General features: G+C 37.3%; 1 protein-coding gene across 15 annotated transcripts in view; it reads right to left on the bottom strand.

The window, feature by feature from the left end:
• Nucleotides 1–18,501, bottom strand: part of mef2aa (myocyte enhancer factor 2aa) — a 92,263-nt gene that overhangs the window by 33,239 nt on the left and 40,523 nt on the right. For all 15 annotated transcript variants that reach the window (XM_058751408.1, XM_058751413.1, XM_058751416.1 and 12 more), the window contains one exon: nt 13,704–13,907. In XM_058751408.1, the coding sequence (XP_058607391.1) occupies nt 13,704–13,907 (204 nt within the window). The remainder of the gene's footprint in view (nt 1–13,703; nt 13,908–18,501) is intronic.

Raw genomic sequence — 18,501 nt, 5'->3', positions numbered from 1 at the left:
ACATAATAAAATAATTTAATATTATAAACAAATACAATTGTTTACGCAGGACTAACTATAAAAATTTAAGGTTTGCTGTCAGTCTTGACTGGAAGGATGGTTTTAATGATTTCTGTTCATTACACTAAACTATTAGCAGATTAAACTCAATTACTTTAGTTGATAAACTGGCCTTTAATAAATGGTAGGAGCTCTGATTCAAAGTTGAAATCATGCCAATACCAGACCAAGGTTTGGTGTCTCTTAAATTAATGGGAAATGTTTCCATGTCACTAGTCAAATAACTGTTATTACTGGACAATCAATATTGACAATCTTTCAATGTCGATAATCTCAAAACGGCCAAATATATAATTTGTCTCATTACCAGTAAAAAACTTTATAGTCAGTTCAGTAGTCACCATATGTAGGCAACTGGTTGTGGGCCAGTTGGAGGAAAATATAGTGGGTACCAATTTGCCTAATGTTCCTCTGAAAGCCTAAAAAAAAAATTCAGCTACCTAACAATGCTACTCTAACCAGGTGGACAACTAGTAGTATCAGACTCAGTAAAAAAAAAAAAAAAAAGAGAGAGAAAAGATGAGAATAGAAAATTTACCCTTTACTTAATACGTCTGTAAATCCTGAAGTACAGATTTACTGGACAGCATTGAGACGCAGATGAGAAACAGTGTATTTATCCACAGAGCTGAGAGTGAAAATGATAGTTCAGAATTAGTCATTCAATTGCGGCTTGCTTCGTCCCCCTCTTGTTTCCTCTGTGAATGAGCACCAGGGTTATTTGCTCAGAGTCAGCGCATCTATGTTCAAGCACTTGAGATTAGAGCCTGCCTCATTAGTCTCATTGGAGACTAATGTTTACCAAAGACCCACCTCGCTCTGGGCCTTTTGTTGCTTTGTCTTCTTTTTATTTCAGCCTCTTGAAGAAGGCCTGGTTTTTAAATGAAAAATATCAGTCTTGCTAGAAAATGAGAGAGAAGGGGGTGTGTGGGGGGGTGAAAAAAGAGGTTCTGACGTCAATGAGGCACGACATGTGCAGAAAACAAGAATCTCTTGGCAGTAACCAGGTAACAAGCATCATGCTCAAAGGGAGCAGGGACGTTCTCAAAGAGCACTGCAAGAGGGTACGAGACCGCTGCACTTCAGGGTTTCACGTTCATCAATACGTACAGTGAACCAATGACCCCTAGTGCACCTAGTCTTTTAAATGCGCTCTCCTAACGGATGTGTCATTGATAATATGGCTGTGTACAGTCCATTTTCCACTTACGTGGTTGCTTGGAAGCATAAAGTTTGGCTTGATGTGGCACGCAGCCTTACTTTAAATCCTTTAATGTCTTACATCCTTTATATTCGCTTCTGGGAGGGATACTATAAGTAAAAGAGAAATATTCTGTTGCCTCTGATTCTTGCTGGTCTCTGTTGTGAGGTAAACACCAAACTGTGTTTCCACAGCAACCTGGTCACACTTAACATGTGAAAGAGAAAAGAACAACAATTACCAAGAATTCAGACCTTGCATCTAGAGAGCTGTCAGAGACACAGGGTCTTATAAAGTGGCTATCAGAAGAATGAACCAAATGTAGCTCTTTGTTTCAGAAGAGAGAGAAAATGGCTTGTTCCAAAGAGGGGCTGTGCTCTTGTTCTAGACTGAAAGCCCAGAGGAAAGGGAGTCCTTGTCCTATAAAAAAGGGCACTTTGAAAAGCTGCAGGAGGCTTGATTCAACACCATTATTGTTGCAGCTCTTAGTGTGGTATATTAAGACAGTGCTTTTTTAACCTGACGTGTGTACTTCACTCCAGTAAGAATAGACCATTCATTTAGAAAATGTGACTTTTTCACCAGGCCATCGAAGAGTAAATGTTCATTTCCATGCAAATTAAAAATAAAATGAGATTGCAAAAACAAATTCCTTTTTTTTTTTGTATGACACTGTCCATTAACGAAATGTTACAATCAAAATCAAACTCTTTCTCACACTCTCGTTCAAATATCAATAGCATCCAAAAGGAAAGTTTTATTGCTCAGAAGTGGCCCTTTTAGAATTAATAGAAATCTCAGTTATGTTTCCGTTAAGTATCAACGTCTTAGATGTTCCCTCTAAAATTCTTTATGAGATGTAAAAATAGAAACAAACATGATACTAGGTGAAATACAGTAAGAGTGTAGAGCTATTAAATGAATGTGGATGTGTTAGCTAAGATTATGTGGTCTTGTAAGAACCTGATGAGAAAGATTTGAGTTCACATTGAAATAACTGAATTCTGATTGCAGACACTGGTGCTTTGGAAAATCTGAGCAAAGAAACTCTATATAAGGCACTTTTCAGAACAACCACAACAGTCTCCATTTATTCTCTGTGTCATTTCAGGGCTGTTTAGGAGAGACGAATGGCTGTAGTATACTTGTCAGTAGAATTCTCTTAATTCTTGCCCTAAACCTAAACATTTCTGATTCCTCTTATGATGATTAGCAGAAATGACAACACTTTACTCCAGAAATTACCGAGACTATGCTTACTTAGAGAAAGGAGTGTTTGTTTTTAGTGGGCAGATTGACAAAACAGGTGAACTGTTGCCACAGTTTGGTCATTGATTTACCCCAGTGATAAGAAAACAATTCTACTTGAACTATTTATTAGGTAAACCGCCTCTTTAAGATGAGGTCAAACATTCCTTATAAAATCTTCATGTACAAGGTCAAATGCAGAAGGCATTTCTTGTCACAATCAGACTTGTGCTTAAAGAACGTGCACTACTAACACTGTTAGACCCTAAACATGCATGCAAGAACATCCTGTTATGAAAATATCTAATACCCTAAAATGTAATAACGCACACAACCTCCATGTGACTCATTAATGGTGGATAATTTTCTTTTGTAAAACTATAAAACAATAACAATTGCTTGTACCTGTGAATCATTAAAACAGCTACTACATTATCAGGACAAAAACACTGTTAAAACTTCATTATTCAGGTTGTACGTCTAAAGAATAGCTGTGAAAATAATGACTAAAGAGTCTAACTGAACTGTTAATTCAATTATCAGCAAATTGAAAGTACATCAAGCCATCCAGAACCCTCCGTAAAAAAAAACTCTGCATGAACATGCCAATGATTATTCTGAAGGATCTACAGCATTCAGAATGTGTGAAAGCACAACTATAATTTGACAAAAAAAGTGACCCAGTTGCAATGAGGGCAAAGATTCTGTGGTCAGATGAGACCAAGATAGCATATTAACCAAAATTCAAAATGATGTGCCACAACTCGCCATTCACACCTCAAAAACAGTGATGTTTGGTGGTGACGCTATGGAGCAACTATATAGAAACTGTGAGAAAATCAAACAAAAGTCAGACTAAAAAATAAGTCCTCCTTAGTGTACACAACAATTAAAATATAGGGTTTCAGCTCATTATTAAAAATAATATCGGAGGGATATTGGAGCACGTATATCAGAATATCCTAAAGAAGACACCTTTCCTTTATGTCAATACTGCTGACATTTTGGTTTGACTTAATAAGCACTTTAATATGAAGACAGCTTGATGTGAGAGTAAGCAGCGGAATGAAAAACGTAAAAAGATAAAAAAAAGAAGGAGGAGGGAATGGATAAGAGTGGCAGTAGATGAGACATTAAAGAGCAAGCAGTGGGAATTGAGAATAGAATGAAACGGAGATTGCTGAAATGAAGTGATATGTTACAGATCATGAGGGAAATTAGACCAGATTTAATAAGTAGTTTATCAAAACAGTGTGAAAATCAGATATGAACAGAACTGACAGCTGCTAAACAGGGACAATGAAGATAACGAAAATGATTAACTTGTCAAAAAAAAGTATTAATTTTATTATAAGTGAGATCTTGTCAAAAGTTTTTGGAAGACATTCAAATGCAAAAAAATACTATGGAGTGAGCGTAAAAAAAAAAAATTTGCATCATTTATAAATGTATTTCAGAAAAAAGAGAAGACAGTGTCTGTTTCGTTCAAAGAGCCACCCAGGATGAGCGGAGAAGTGTAACTGACCATGCATCCCCTTTCAGCCTTTTCAAATGTCAAACACGGCTTCAGCAGATCACACAGTCGATCTGGCCCCTGGCCAGCCCAAAGTCAAGCCACTAAGTTAAGCGTTTGCCAATTAAAATGCAATCTTTTCTTGCGTGTTGTCATCTGTGTATATCAAGCACAAATTAAGCCCCTGACCCCTTTTTGTTTAATCCTCGCAGACTAGGTTAATAGTCCAGAACCGTAGGGGTCGTCGTCCGCGCCATTGTGTGAGGTGAGTGGCGTCACTGAGCGAGTGAGTGATCCCTTAATGGCGTGCCTGCCAAAACCTCAAGGAAGGACTCAGATGCCCCTGCTTTCAGATTTTGCCCTATCGCTGGATGAACTTTCAAAGTGACCTAATTTATTTGACAGTGTTGAAACAATGACATAATCGAATTAAAAAGATGGACTAGGTCAAAACGAGATAAATTATGTGTGTAAGATCTTATCCCTGGGTTGTCTTTCTAATAGTATCAAATGATAACATCCTGATATCTTGAGAACAAGAGAGCAGAAAGAGCTCCGTTAAGTCTGGTGTCCCCACATAAGGCAGGGCAAATGTGATTGGAAGGACACTCAGGCCTGAATATGGTGCCTGTTAGCAGGGCTCTATTATCTGGGTATGTCACCGTTAAAGATACCAGCACTCCAGCCCTGATCTGTCTCTGAAACAGCCCAGACAGGCCCCTCAGAGACACGCTACCGCTAATGTTTGGAAAATGAGCTTAGCAGCTAAGTCTTAATCAACAGGGCCATATAAATAATACTCCCATTAGACTGCCACCTAAGCCTGCTAAGAGAGGGATGAATTTGTCATTTTCAAGGTATTAACAACACATACTGAGGAGACAACCGAGTTCTCTCTTCATTACAGCAGGCTAAAATGTTGACAAATGTAAAAAGCAATTTCAGAACGTCGCTTGTGAAACGGATAGTTCCAGTCCTGGATGCTGATTGGTCACCACAACAGGTATAGCACGTATATGACTGTGCAGCATCTGTAAAATTATTGTTCATTTTCAGGGACGTTATCTTCTAATTTTATAAAATAAAATAAAATAAAATAAATAACAATGTAAATAGAAGATTACATTTTTGTTCTTAATATTTTTAGTGTGGAACAGCAATTTTACGAAAAGAATAAGGCACTCAAGGCTGTGCTGTATTGTGAAAATAGTATAGGGGTTTCTACTGCATTCTGTCTCTAAAATACCCTTTACATAATACCATTTACGACTTAATAATATATGTCTTGTTCCTTATGGCCTAATTGTAGTGTTTTTACAGTATTTGTTTTACTGTAAATGCATATAAGACAATTAATACACGAATACATTAATTAAAGGCATTTAAATGTTACAAAAAATGTCCATTGAAAATAAAGCAGCACAACCGTTTTCAACATTGATAATAATAAATGTTATCTGAGCACCAAAACAGCATATGTGACCCTGGACCACAAAACCAGTCTTAAGTGTCAATTTTACGAAATTGAGATTTATACATCATCTGAAAGCTGAATAAATAAGCTTTCCATTGATGTATGGTTTGTTAGGATCAGACAATATTTGGCCGAGATACAACTATTGAATATCTGGAATCTGAGGGTGAAAAAAAATCTAAATATTGAGAAAATCGCCTTTAAAGTTGTCCAAATGAAGTTCTTAGCAATGCATATTACTAATCAAAAATGAAGTGTTGATATATTTACGGTAAGAAATTTACAAAATATCTTAATAGAACATGATCTTTACTTAATATCCTAATGATTTTTGGCATAAAAGAAAAATTCATAATTTTGACCCATACAATGTATTTTTGGCTATTGCTACAAATATACCCCAGCGACTTAAGACTGGTTTTGTGGTCCAGGGTCACATATTAGAATGATTTCTAAAGATCTTGTGACACTGAATACTGATGAAAATTCAGTTTTGCCATGACAGAAAAAAATTACATTTTAAAATATATACAAATAGAAAACATATTATTTTAAATTGTAAAATATTTCACAATATTACTGTTTTTTATCAAATAAACACAGCCTTGATTAATAAAAAAATAAAATAAAATAAAATACCTAACCTCTGAACGGTAGTATAACTGCTAATTTTTAAAATGCCAAAATGCCACATTTAGCATAATGAAATTCCACATTAATGATCATCAAGCCCAATGATGGTGGATCTGCATGCTACAAACAAGGAACTTTTAAAAACATCACAGTCTAGTTTTCCTGAAAAATGTCATGTTTTCAATTTGTCTTGTCAAAGTCAATTTTACATCTGTGTTGCTGAAAGTGTAAGCATGACTTAAATCATTCCATCACTTTCAATTTAGTCTAATCAAATCTAGAGAGTATATTTTAATAGGCAGACTTAAGGGATTTGGACCGAAGCGTTCCTCGCCTTCTCTCACTTCTCGCACTGTTGCTTTTCTTTCTTTCCTCCACTCTTTCTCCATCCTCACATCAGCAGGAGGAGGATAATTGATCAATCACGCTAATTGAACAGTCTGGCCAGCTAGCTCACAGAAGCAGATGTGCCAATTTGCATTCATTAAGGCAGAGTCGGGTCTTAATCACCGCATGAGCTTTGATTGACAGCACAAACAATTCAATGCAAAGCTCCCAACAAAACAGTAAAATTCAGCTCAGCAGCTATAAAAATAAATGCAATTATCTTGTAAAGTGTGCATATTTACAGAAAAAACTTCACAAGTCTTACAGAGGCGTTGTAGCACTCGTACCAAAGTGCTCGGATAAAATGATGATTGATTTAACAGCTTTGGCTACATTACTGACATAACACAGCGTTGTGTGTTGTGGTGAATGTCCCAAAAATCCCCAGACCCAATGACATCAGCCATCCCCTCGTGCCCCCCTGCCTTCAACCAGAGTGATGAATAAAAGTCCCTTATCAAAAATATCTCCCTCCCCCAGTCCCACAGCATAGCCTCATTTCCTTCCTCTCCTCCCCAGACACCGGCTCCTTACTACATCCACATACAGAGCCAATAGAAACTGTGTGCGAGCTCTTGTTACGAGCTCAAGAGCTTCTGCACGAACATGAATATGCATAGCATAGCTAATACAGTTGCACGGCTGTTTGGAGACACTCATATGCCGAATGCAGCTTCAAAGGTTCAGATGAAAGGCAGAGTGACTGCTTTTTGTCCCGTGCTTGTGGTAAAACAATGGTGTTATTCACATGGAACAAAACAGGAATCTCATGGAGAACAGACAGAAGAAGGGCTGACATTTGGGAATGGTCAAGATTTACATATCCTGCGATTCTCGATTATGTCTTTGCCAGGAAATAATTCTCAAAAGAACGTCTCGAGATCAGCTACGAGGACCATTTACAAAAAGTCTGTGAAAATTCACTTCACCCGATATGAACATTCTTTCATCCTTTAGTATTTTAAATAATGACAATTTATTTTTGGGTGAACATTCCCTTTCAGCATACAAATTTATCATCTTAACAACAATATGCTTTCTTTGTTTAAATATTCCAGTGATACTACCAGTCTACTGTGCTGGTCAGCCTTTGAATATTTCTTCAGGAAAGAAAAATGCATTTGTTTTTTAAAACCACACACAACAATGCAAGCCTCTTATGAAGGCCCAAAAACATTTGCCTTAATCATTCCCTGATTTGCTTACTATTTGAACCAGGTAAATGGCACCTCAGACAACAACCTGAGTACTGCAAAAGTTCAGCCGGCCATTCATAACAGCACACACACACACCGGTTCGGTTATTTGCAACATGGTGACAGTGGTGGAAAAAAGTCACACATGTAAATCTAATGAAAGCAAACATATGCCATGTGAATGCAATTCTGCAGCTTCCACACTTTACCCAGCATTCAATAGAACGGCTGTTAGCTGGGACTGCTAATATGTTCAAACCATGATAATTTGGGCTAATGAGAATGGACTGATATCAGCACGGTTGAGTAATGCTGTCGAGAGCATCAAACAGTGGCAAGGGGGTAAAAGGGACAAATGGACGCCACATATCTGCTGTGAACTTGATATCTGATTTCAAGGAATCCTATGTGCACACTGAGAGGCCTGTATTCAGAATACCAGCATAGGGCTACTAAGATTTCATTACCTCCAGTTGGAGAGGAACAAGAGGAAGGATGATTTAATTATTTTAATTACCTGCAGCAGCTTTTTCATTTGGAGCACAAACAGAATTCAATTTGAAACAACAGCAACTATAAGGACTTTCTTTGGACGGGATAACTGTAAAGACAGTATTTTTGCTCATTCATACTACTGTCTTTGTCTGTCTACCTTTTTATTAATTGAAACTGACTTACAGTAAGAGGAAATTCCATAACAAGTTAAATTCAAAGGGAATTAAAGGAATGTATTGATACAAGCTCTATTACCACAGAGAATTATTTAAGCTCAAAACAAGCAAATGTCACGTGTCCACTAATACATTTACCATGCACCAGTATTAACTTTAGTATACAGGGTAACACTTTATTTTAGGGTCTCTTAACTAGTTGCTTATTAGCATGCATATTACTAGAATATTAGCCATTAGTTAAGCACATATTAATGCCTTAATTCTACATTCCTAATCCTACCCAGTACCTAAACTTAACAACTACCTTACTAACTATTAATAAGCAGCAAATTAGGAATTTATTGAAGGAAAAGTCGTAGTTAATAGTGAATAAGTGTTCCCTATTCTAAAGTGTTACCGTATACAGTTTTGAAAGTATACACAAGAATTAAACGTTATGCATATTAACCTGAGTTTAGTGTGAAAATAACAATTTGCCAACTTTTCTATTATTCACAATCATATAAAGTCAATAAAAACTGCAAATTTCCCATCATACGTACTAAAATACCAGAAAATGACTTTTTCACCATTAAGCCAATTATTATTTTAAAGATATGAGTGATAACTGATAGATGGACAATAGCAGGATTCTATTATTAGCACTTTGTCTTAATAAATAATAAAAAACACTAAAACTGTAATTGATTGAAAAGTTGAATTTAGGGATCACAACAAAATAATGCATATGGAAAAGAATTAGCTGAAGATATGATTTTATTATTAGCTGATGTTAATGATTGTATACATCGACAATACCAATAATTAAAAAACTCTGATATCATGAGCCCTATGGAAAGTGTTTTCCACTTTTTTTAAATAAATGAATGAATGAGTCCAAATGATTGTCTGTGCTAACAACGTGTCTCAGATTGCGTCGATGGAGCTTATCTTGTTTTGAACCCATAACATATCTTTAACTTTTTCTATTAGAAACACAAACACAGTGAATATGGCTTTAAAAATCATCAATATCCTAACTTATGCTTTCACAAAAGGTCAGAGAACTTTGAGGGTCTTCGAAAAGTGAAATGTGTTGGGCCGTGCTTTTATCCACAATCTCTAGACTAAGGTCCATCATACACGAAAAGTCCTTTCAACACCACTTCCTTTCACATTTTCCGAGCAATGCAATAGGTGAGAACAAGGACAAAGTGTGCTAGTGGAGACGCAATACTGTGGAACACCGGTGGTCCTTAAAGACCCCCACGAGCCGCTGAATGGACATGCTGTAACCTCTGAGGAAACGCTCCATCAATCCTGCGCTGCTACTCAGTAAATAAAAGGGCTTGCTTCAGACCCACAGCCTTTGAAAAGGGAGACACAGATGGGATCGCGGCCACTTTTAATCAGACAGAGAAGTGGACAGGATCCACAAAGGGAGATTTCACGCAACGCTTCACCTGTCGCCTGGAGTGTTATTGAAGTTGAACCGTGGTGCGGCAGGCACGTGCACACACCAAGAACACACATGCACACGCTTCTTTTTGCTCAGGCGTGGTGATCTCGGTCTAGCGCTCCGGTACCGACTGCGGGCCAGACTTGAGACAAAGTCCATAGCCCTGAGCCTGGTCATCACACTGTGCCCCACTCACACATCCATCTGTGGAAAGTAATACATCTGTTCCTCTGACTACACAAGGCCAGGCCTTTTGCTGCAGATGGTGGTGGCAAGTAGGAATGTGACTTTTGATTTGGCTTCTCACATGGAACAGGAATTTATGCTGGTCAATGAAAAAGCAGCAAAGTACGCATTTGTTCTACAGGGCGGAAAAAGGACAAATGAGGAATAAAATGTGCGATTGTTTGTGTGGCATTTATCACTTTAACACAATCTATTTATTTAGATAAGTGCCTCCATGTGAAACACATTTCACCAGAAGAAAAGGCAACAGGAAATGGAAATGAGAGGTTTAGAGAGTGGTGTATCGATTCTTTAAATAATTGTTTAACTCTTCACCTTTTTATGACAAGCTTTTGCATAGCAAAAACAAAAAAGTAAAGGTTCAAATAACACTGGATCTGTTAGAAAGCAGTTTAAATAAAGCAGGACAAACAGTCAGAAAGTTATTTCTGAAACAGTACAAGAAGGACGAAATGGATGAAATGACAATGCTTAATATGGCACCTGTAAGTAAGAAAGTCTAATTTAATTTTTAAACAGTCTTGATTTTCTAGAAAAATCAATAGAACCAACTTTTATAGCCTGTAAAAATTAGGGATGTACCCCTATTAAAATTCAGGCTAATACTGATATCGAAGTCAAAAAAGTTTTAATGTTATGGCCAATATCTATTACTGTTAAATTGTTTTAAATGTTGCAGTTACAGTTGAACATTATGTAACACATTATGTATTATGTACATATACATTTCTAAATTTAATTTAATTTTAAGCACAAATAACTGGAAATAACTGTGCAATTAAATGTCTAACATCAGCCAATACTAATAAATTATAATAATAATAATAATATAAAACCACTAATTATATCCAATCACTAGAGAAAAAACGTTTTCAGCTTTCAGTGTAGCCTGATTGCAAATAAAGCAGCAACCTTAACAAATCTATTTAGTCAAATCTGTTTTAAAATGAAACGTTTTGACGAATTTACCCCTATTGAACTAAACAGGAGCTGAAATTGAATACCTAATATTGCAAAGAGTGTTGCCTAGATGGCCATAGAGTGATCTGACTTTTCTTAAAAGGGCTTTGGGTTACTTCCTCCTTGTACATGCTGTTTGATTAATAATATCACTATATGGTATCCTCTTTCAGAATGTCACACTCTCAATATGAGAACACAGGCCTGTGTTTTTACGGATAAAATCAATATTGCTGGGTACTGATATCTTTTGGCTATATCGGTATACTGTATAACTCCTGCACAGATCTTTACATGTGTCTCGATGGAGTCATTCTGCCTTCAACCAGAATCAAAGTCAGCAGCACTTCTGATGGAAGTCCAGGGCTGATATCTCTGCTCCTGGTTTCTCCAGCACTAGCCGGGCAGGAAAAGAGAGTGGAGGCTTCAATAGCTTATTTCTGCTCTGCTTCTTTACGGCTGAATCATGGCCACAGAAAGAGAGCTGGCTGTGGGCGATCTCTGCAGCTATGAGTAGATGCTGGCCCACTGAGCAGGGACAAGGCTGCTTTGTTGGGGTCCTTCATGCAATGGGTCAGGCTCCTCCACAGCGGCCGGAGGGCCAACGTGGGAAAAGCGGCAGCTTGCAACCAGCTTGCGTTCCACATCACTAAGCGTCAGAAAGAAATCTGCTGACGCCTGATTGTGTGGATGTACGTGTCTCTGCATGTGTTTGTGGGTGTCCTACAAGACACTTACAGGATTTAACTAACCCTTTTTCACTTTAAAAAGACATCGAAAGGCAATCCACAACAGCAAAGAGGCTCTTTAGTGCTGCACAAGGATGTTTTGCAACAGAACACAGCGATTTCCCATTCTTTAAAATCACAGAGGGAAAGACATAAAGCCATTGAGAGGGGGCATAGCATCCTCTTTAAAAGCTGTTGTAAAGAGGTAAAGCTGACATGGGGTGGCTGTTACATAAGGGAAGAGTGTGTCCATTCATTTTTAATGCAGGTGAGGGTCCTCTCTGTGCAGGGAAGAGAGCAGATGGGCCGCTGATGGAGAGCTCAGGCCTCATGGATGGCTCTGTGCATTCTTCTGCAGCTCTGCCATGCAGGTAATTCACCAGCAGTGTCATCAGCATGAATAAAAGATAACTCGGCCCAGCTGACTTCTTTTATGCAGTTTCAGACTTTTTTTTAAGTAAAAGACTTTAAAGGGGTACTTCACCCAAAAATGAAAATTCGGTCATAAATTCTGTTTCTTTCTTCTGCAGAACACCATAAAATGTATGTCAGTGGGGTTCAATATATAGACATAAAAAGAAAGAGACATTTTTCAAAATATCTTTTGTGTTCTACAGAAGGGAGAAAGTCATACAGGTATACTGTGTATGGAATGACATGAGCGTGAGTAAATGATGATAGATCTTGAATTTTTAATGGGAACTATCCATTTAAATTATTTTACTTAAATGTCTAAAACTGCATAATTGTACATAGGATTTTTTTAAATTGCATTCCAATCTCCCTTTACATTAGAAAATATCTAGTGCGTGAGAATTAATAACATATAAGTACCATGCAGACAACTGAGAATATTTGAAAGCATAAAAAATAAGTATGTATCATAAGCTATTTTGTATGTATATTTGAAAAAAACATTCAAAAAATATTTTAAGGGATTGAGCACTGAATGAATAAAAAAATATATAAAATGACATCAGAGAGAGGTTTTGGATGCATTCTTGTTCTTTGCTCACTGATTGTCTCGACCTATAAAACTGGAATGTTGCTTTGACAAATGAGGACAGTGCGTGCCTGGCAAATCCTGCTTCCTGTGCACTGAGCACTACAGTAGTATGGTTTTGGTTTACACAGCACTCATACGGCCAGCTGGGATGGCTTTATGATGAGCAAACAATTTTACGAATTGTATAAACTGAAATTTTTACACACTCATTAATTGAGGCAAACATGAATGGTGGAGAAAAAAAAGGATGTTTTGTGCCATGTGCCCAGTTACATGATCTATACCCCTTTGTCAGTTGTGGTACTTAAGTACGTCTGGACTTATCAGCGGCTGCAGACGTCCTGAACCCTATCTAAGCACGGATGAGAAGGAAACTGTTACATGCTGTCCAGACATCAGTTTGTCCCCTGTGGCACTATGGGACACACATTTGTGCATAGATAATTTCTGAACTTCAACCTAAAACTGACTGCTGAACTAGATATTGATAAAAGGCTAAATATTTTGAGGGAATTGCTGTCTCATATTTTGATACAAAGAGGTAGTCAAATTGTGAAACAAATAGATTGACCCCAAAAAGTATTTGGACTTTGGACATTATATAATAAAATATCACACCATGAGAGTAACTTATGTCTTGCATAAAAAATAAAATCAAATTGGGCCACTTAAAAGCAAAAGTAAAGCAAAAATGGTTACAAGATGTAAAAATATTTCTGAGAAATGCTCTAGCCAAATATATATGAAGACGTCACTTGGTTTGATGCTGTGTTACCTAATTCAATAAGTCAAACATTTTAAAATGTGATGTCAATGTCCAAAATAGTCCAATTACTTTTTGTGGCCATAGTACACCTGAAATTACATTACAGTAAATGGAAAAATCATTAAATCATTGAAGATTGTTTGTTACAGGAATCAGAAGTAGGCCACACTCACCTCTACAATGTCAGAGTTGGTTCTGCTCTCGTGGGGTTCGTTGTATTCTGTGTACTTAAGTAGGACTTTGTCCATGTCAGTGCTGGCATACTGAAAGAGTTTGTTCGAGCTGTTGAATATGATCAGGGCAATCTCACAATCACACAATACGCTGAGCTCGTAAGCTTTCTTCATCAAACCAAACTTCCGTTTTGTGAAGGTAACCTGTGAAAAAACAGAGAAAATAAGAATGCTCAGTAAAATGTTAACACAGATACACCACAATATTTGCCTTCTTATTACTATATAGAAAGTCAATCAAGATGATCACTAGAGAATAGAGAGGAAAATACCACACTCTTCTAGTTCATTAGGCCAACAATTAATAATAATAAAAAAGGAAATCTCATTAATGTTCCATGTTCACAACAAGTTATGCTCTACTGATAACATCTGTGGCAAACCACAGAAAATCATTTTAAGTAAAAAAAAAACATACAATTCAGGGACTTGCAGTCCAAACATTACACTACACATTGCACACATGTTTTACTATACATTTCCTTGTCATTTGAGATGTAACATAAAGCTTACATAAAAAAATGCTTACATTTGCCAAATGACAGTAATTTTCTGTAAATCTGTGCCAGGATGGAATTTGGTTGAGCATACATAATACATAATAGCTTTGGCACCTACTCTCTATTGTCATGAATCGCCATTACTGTTGCACATTCTCATTGGTTTGTTGGAATGTGGGTGATTTTGTGCGCAAGAAAAGCTGTCTGTGAATTGCTCACACAAGTGGAAAAAATGTGCTGTTGCTGCTAGGTCTTGATTACCAAAAATCATATTGTATTTGATGCAAAACTAACATCTAAGTCACTGTATATTTTCCTGAATTGAGTTCACAGAAAATATATCTTCTTAGGGGTGGGCGATATGACCAAAATCTTATATCACGATATGACTAATTTTATATCACGATAACGATATATATCACAATATAGTAATTTTTTTTTTCTTTTAAACAGGTTTTTATGAAATTAAAATCTTTGATACCATAGAATTTTCATAATCCTTGTCACCAATGTCAATATCAAACTAATACAAGCCTAAAAATAGACAAAAAAAAAACTCAAGCTCACTGAAAATAAATAAACAGTCAGTGATGAAATCAGTATAAGAAACTAACTGCAAGCAATAGGACAAAAAACTACAATAAATAAGAAATGCTACATACATTGTGTAAATTAATCAGTCTTCACTGTGTTAATTATATCTATCTATCTATCTATGATAGATATAATTAACACGTGTATTACGTATAGATTCTATACATATATATATAAATATATCATTATTATTTTTTCTTATTAAAGTTACAAAAGTGATTTAGTCAAGAGCAGTGAGAGATTTTCTAGCAATGTGCTATGATTAATATGAATGGCAGACACAACGAATATTGGACAGCTTCGCCTTTAAGATCAAAGTCCGGATCCTGTTACATATGCGTTTTCTCTTTCAGCTGTTTCCTCTCTCTTAAGACCTAAATCGCTGTCTTTATGAGGATACTTGCCAAGACGGGGATTCTGACGCATGTAAGTGTGTTTATGTAATCGTTCAAAGTCAAAAAAAGAAGGCGCACGCATATAGCTCTGTTGTTTGTGTTTCAACAGCTTAAATCGGTTGTTTTAAAACTGCAGTGCTTAAAAACGCGTGCCCATGCTACAGACGTAGTCCCTCGTTTAGGAACGAACTCCTCGTTTTATTCTGGTCGTTCTCCACCTGGTCTGTCTCCCCTTCACGCCCCGTGGTGGTGTGTAAAGATCGCAGTCATCCAAATGATTAAAAAGTATTACCGTAAACAATGTATTTTACGACACCACAAAATAAACGATAGAACATAATATGAAACAAAATACTTTTTATTTCGTCCATCCGATATATATCGTCATATCGCACAACCCTATATCTTCTTATATTTTGTATGGCCTAGACTAAGCATGTTGAAGGTATACATGTTTTCTGGCAACATGCTTGAGCAAACTAATTAAAGTAAAAATTTCTGAGGAATATATTTGGTGGGAGGCATAGCACTACCTGGTTAAAAAAGTCACCGCTTATTTATATAATATAATAACAGTAATAGTGTTAAAAAAAGGGACGAATCAAAGTCATTGTTTGACAGAAACTCAGGAAATCCCTTTAATAGAAAGCTAACAAATACTCAAACTATAACTTTAAATCACAGATCAAAATAATTGTGGTGGAGACCCTTACAATGGTTTTGGACTGTGTATCGGGATCTGATAAAGTCTAATTGTTTTAGTGGTCTCCATCTATCCTGGGCCATGTTACTGCGAGATAATGAGTCAAGCAGACAGCAGAGCTGCCACACTGATGTCATGGCAGGTCAGACAGAAGGTCAGCATGAGGAACGCAACAGAGGCTCCAAAGCCTGTGCAATCAGCCCATTAGGGAGACAGCGGGCTCCATCACTCCTGCCTGCATCCTCTGACAGCCTCTTCCTGCAGGGCCATCGCTGTAACACGAGCCGGCATATACGCTTCTGCAGGTCGCACATACACGCCCATAACTATCTGACTTTTCTAGAGATGACCAGCCATTATGCACCAAGCTATACGCCTTTCTTTTGATCCAGCTATACAGTGAGCCAAGCCAAGCATGTGTCCTATTATCCATGAGAAGCTCGTTCAGGATCCTTCAAAAGCCTGAAAATGAATTATGCATTTGTTCAGCTCTCATGTTTAACAAGTGTTGTACAGCGGAGATAGCAGCAGATTTACTTTCATAATATGGAAGCGTCAGAACGACATCATGGATGAGCATATGAACACTCAAGATGAGCAGGATGTGTCGTGCACATGGCAAAACTTACAGAGATGCCATGGAAAGCTGTGCCTAGGGCGAAAAGAAGTTGGAGAGCGTGTGCATGCGAGGGAGAGGGGGAGAGAGAGAGAGCTGTATGATTACTTCCGCCAATTTCACTGACCTACAAAGCAGAGCTGAGCAGATGAGCTGGCTTTGTTCAACTTTAATTGGTCACAGCTTGCAGAAACCCTTATTTCAAATGGTACAATGCAATATAATCCAATGAGCAGCACACTATCTCTGAATCCATACTGTTTTCTGTCCAACTGTATAGGTGGAGTGTCACATGTTCTGCATTACAGGTGATCACAATGCTTAATTGTGTTTTCAGAAGAACAAAACATTTGGGCACTTGATTTAAGCAATTTATGCATAAAAAGACAGATATATCATGTCATTATGAGGTAATCAAAGAATAACAAGAATTAGAATAACACAGGATAAAACATACAGTATATACACTATGTAACTGCTCAAAAGAAAAAAAATCTTTGGGAAAAAAGTATTTTATGCTGAATTTACTTGATTAAATATAAAATCAGTAATGTGCGAAATACAGTAATACTGTGAAATATTATTGCAATTTACACTAACTGTTTTCATGGCAAAGCTGAATTTTCAGCATTCATTACTCCAGTCTTCAGTGTCACATGATTCTTCAGAAATCATTCAAATATGCTGACTTTGTGCTAGAGGAACATTTCTTATCATCAATGTTGATATATATTAAACAGCTGTATAATATATAAATGCTGAATAAATAAATACTGTATAATATTTCTGTGGACACTGTGATACTTTTTCAGGATTCTCTGATGAAAAAAAGTTTAAAGAACAGCATTTGTTTGAAACATGCAGTATGTATGCATGCATGTGTATATATACACATACATAACGTACATTATAAAAGCATGCCACACTTCACAAGACTGCTGTCGCTGCTTAAAATTACATGACAGCTACCAAGTAACTGTTGAACCAAATCAAATCTGCACAGGACATATGTTATGTTGATACACATTCATCTAAATCCATTCAACCTCCAATGACACGAGGCAATGACACACAGCAGCTTTCATTATCAATAAACGGGAAGTGAATGGAGTATGCTGGTGGAGCAGGACTGTATACCTGAGCAGTCCGGGGAGAATAGTAAGTTGAGCTCAGGCAGACAGCAGTGTGAATTCCCAGAGCCACAGAGAGCAGCTCCCTCCCAGCTGTCATTATATTCCTCTTGCCTCTATTGCAAAGCAAACACAAGGCAAAGCAGCCTCCAAAATCTCCCTGGACAAGCCTTTTCCAAGTATATCATCATTAAATGCTTCTTCCTACCGTAAATGGCAGATTTAATTGTGCAACTTAATAGTGCAAAAAGAGATGGGAACCACAGTCCAAATAGGTGGCATAGTTCAGGTTGAAATTGACCTCTGAGGCAGCAGAAGAAAATGTCACCTTTAGTACGGAACGGGCCCTGCTGTACGGTGTGTGTGGTGACATTGTTCCACTCCATTTCTGTTCAGAGCACTCAGAGTAGTCGCTTGCTGACCCAGAGTAACGATTTATTCCAGCTGCAGTGCAGGACATTGTCATAGACATATAGACACACATAAAACCATTCACACTCAAACAAGAGCTTTTAACTCATGTTTAACTTCATAACTTATCATAAAAAGAGCAATTATACTCTTCTCAGCCTTGGGCAGCACAATGCACATCTGTGACTGCAGTGATGACAAACGCAGTTGTCATCTGTATGATAAGTACAGTGTACCAACCACCATGCTATCAGAATGCCACAAATAAGCACTCTAGCTTCAACAAGGGCTTTTGGGTGAGTCCCCAAACAACACCCCTAGTCTATCGGGTCACTGCTGAGCCAGTGAAAAGCCATAGAGAGATCTGAGGTCACTGGGGCTTTTTTCCC

Source organism: Onychostoma macrolepis, chromosome 18 (assembly GCF_012432095.1).
Source record: "Onychostoma macrolepis isolate SWU-2019 chromosome 18, ASM1243209v1, whole genome shotgun sequence".
Lineage (NCBI taxonomy): Eukaryota > Metazoa > Chordata > Actinopteri > Cypriniformes > Cyprinidae > Onychostoma > Onychostoma macrolepis.
This window is presented reverse-complemented; position numbering and strand designations above follow the sequence as displayed.